The 1,158-nt window shown below is 33.2% G+C and overlaps 1 protein-coding gene across 1 annotated transcript in view; it reads right to left on the minus strand.

The window, feature by feature from the left end:
* Positions 1-923, minus strand: part of LOC106526331 (26S protease regulatory subunit 4) — a gene marked incomplete at its 5' end in the record, with an annotated part of 14,411 nt that extends 13,488 nt beyond the window's left edge. The window contains 2 exon segments of the mRNA XM_014020916.1: positions 346-399; positions 911-923. Of these exon segments, the coding sequence (XP_013876370.1) occupies positions 346-399; positions 911-923 (67 nt within the window).
* Positions 924-1,158: the final 235 nt, after the last annotated feature.

Below are 1,158 nucleotides of genomic sequence, written 5' to 3' on the forward strand. Positions count from 1 at the left end.
GGGTGTGCTGTCTTGTGTTTTCTCAACATATATTTTACATATCTTCTAATCTCTTTCACTCTCTCATTACATTTCACTTTTTTCTTTCTTTTTCTCCAATTAAAAAAAGCCGCTGATGATGAAGAAGCTAAGATACTAATATTCAGATATTCAGTTCTGATTTCWACTGAAGTGGCAAAAAAAGGCCATTCAATATTTATAAAAACATAAGAAATATTCTAAGATCCACTTTTATCCTAATGACAATTATAAACAAAAGTGTTTAATTCAAAGTTAAGTAAAATTATATTGTTTTATCTCTTAAAAATAAACAAAACAAAATAACAACACGCAGAGCAGCTTCACCTTGTCATCTTTCTTGCCTCCTCCCGGTCCATGGCCTCCACTCTGACTTTGACCCTAGAACAACACAACATTTGTTTAAATACAACTTAAATTAAATTAAATATAACAAGTGAACTATTTCCGTCATAAACCGTGATGGGTTTTTCAACWCAAAAACGCTGTCCTGGTCGAGCTGGAGTTAGCTTGCAGCTAGTTAGTGAGCTAATTTCGCATTAAACAAACTCTAAGATGAGTAATTACTTTCAAATAAGAAACACCTCACAAAATGTGAATAAGTGAAAGGATAAAAGGTTGTACCCTCAAAATTACTGCCACAGTAAATAAGGAAGAACACCAAATGATTTATKCCGGCTAACCAAGCTAACATAGCTAGTTAGGCTAAAACTCTGTAACCTGCGTTTRGTTATGTTACATCACAATTAAAACATAACCACGCTTAAAACTGCTTAGTCGAGAGACTCGTAACTTTTACATTACCATGTACAAAGTAATATTTAGAAATATTAAGGTTTACTCTGGTATATATACATTTATAAGCGAAAGAAAAAACTGCTTGCTCACTTACCATTGTTGCTTGTCGCCTGAATGTGACGTAACGTCAGACTGTACGGCAGCCCTTTAGGACAAAAGCGTTTGGTCCACGTTTGATTGATTTTATAAATCAGTAATATTGCATCTGCTAGGGCAGACTGAGTACACTTGAGACCGTTTTTGCTTTTCCCATTTCCACACAAAAGTTAGACACTAAAAACACAATGAAAAGAATATATACTGTATTTTTACATAACATATTTTACATGTTAACTAAAATAT

Source organism: Austrofundulus limnaeus, unplaced genomic scaffold (assembly GCF_001266775.1).
Source record: "Austrofundulus limnaeus strain Quisiro unplaced genomic scaffold, Austrofundulus_limnaeus-1.0 Scaffold272, whole genome shotgun sequence".
Classification (NCBI taxonomy): Eukaryota; Metazoa; Chordata; class Actinopteri; order Cyprinodontiformes; family Rivulidae; genus Austrofundulus; species Austrofundulus limnaeus.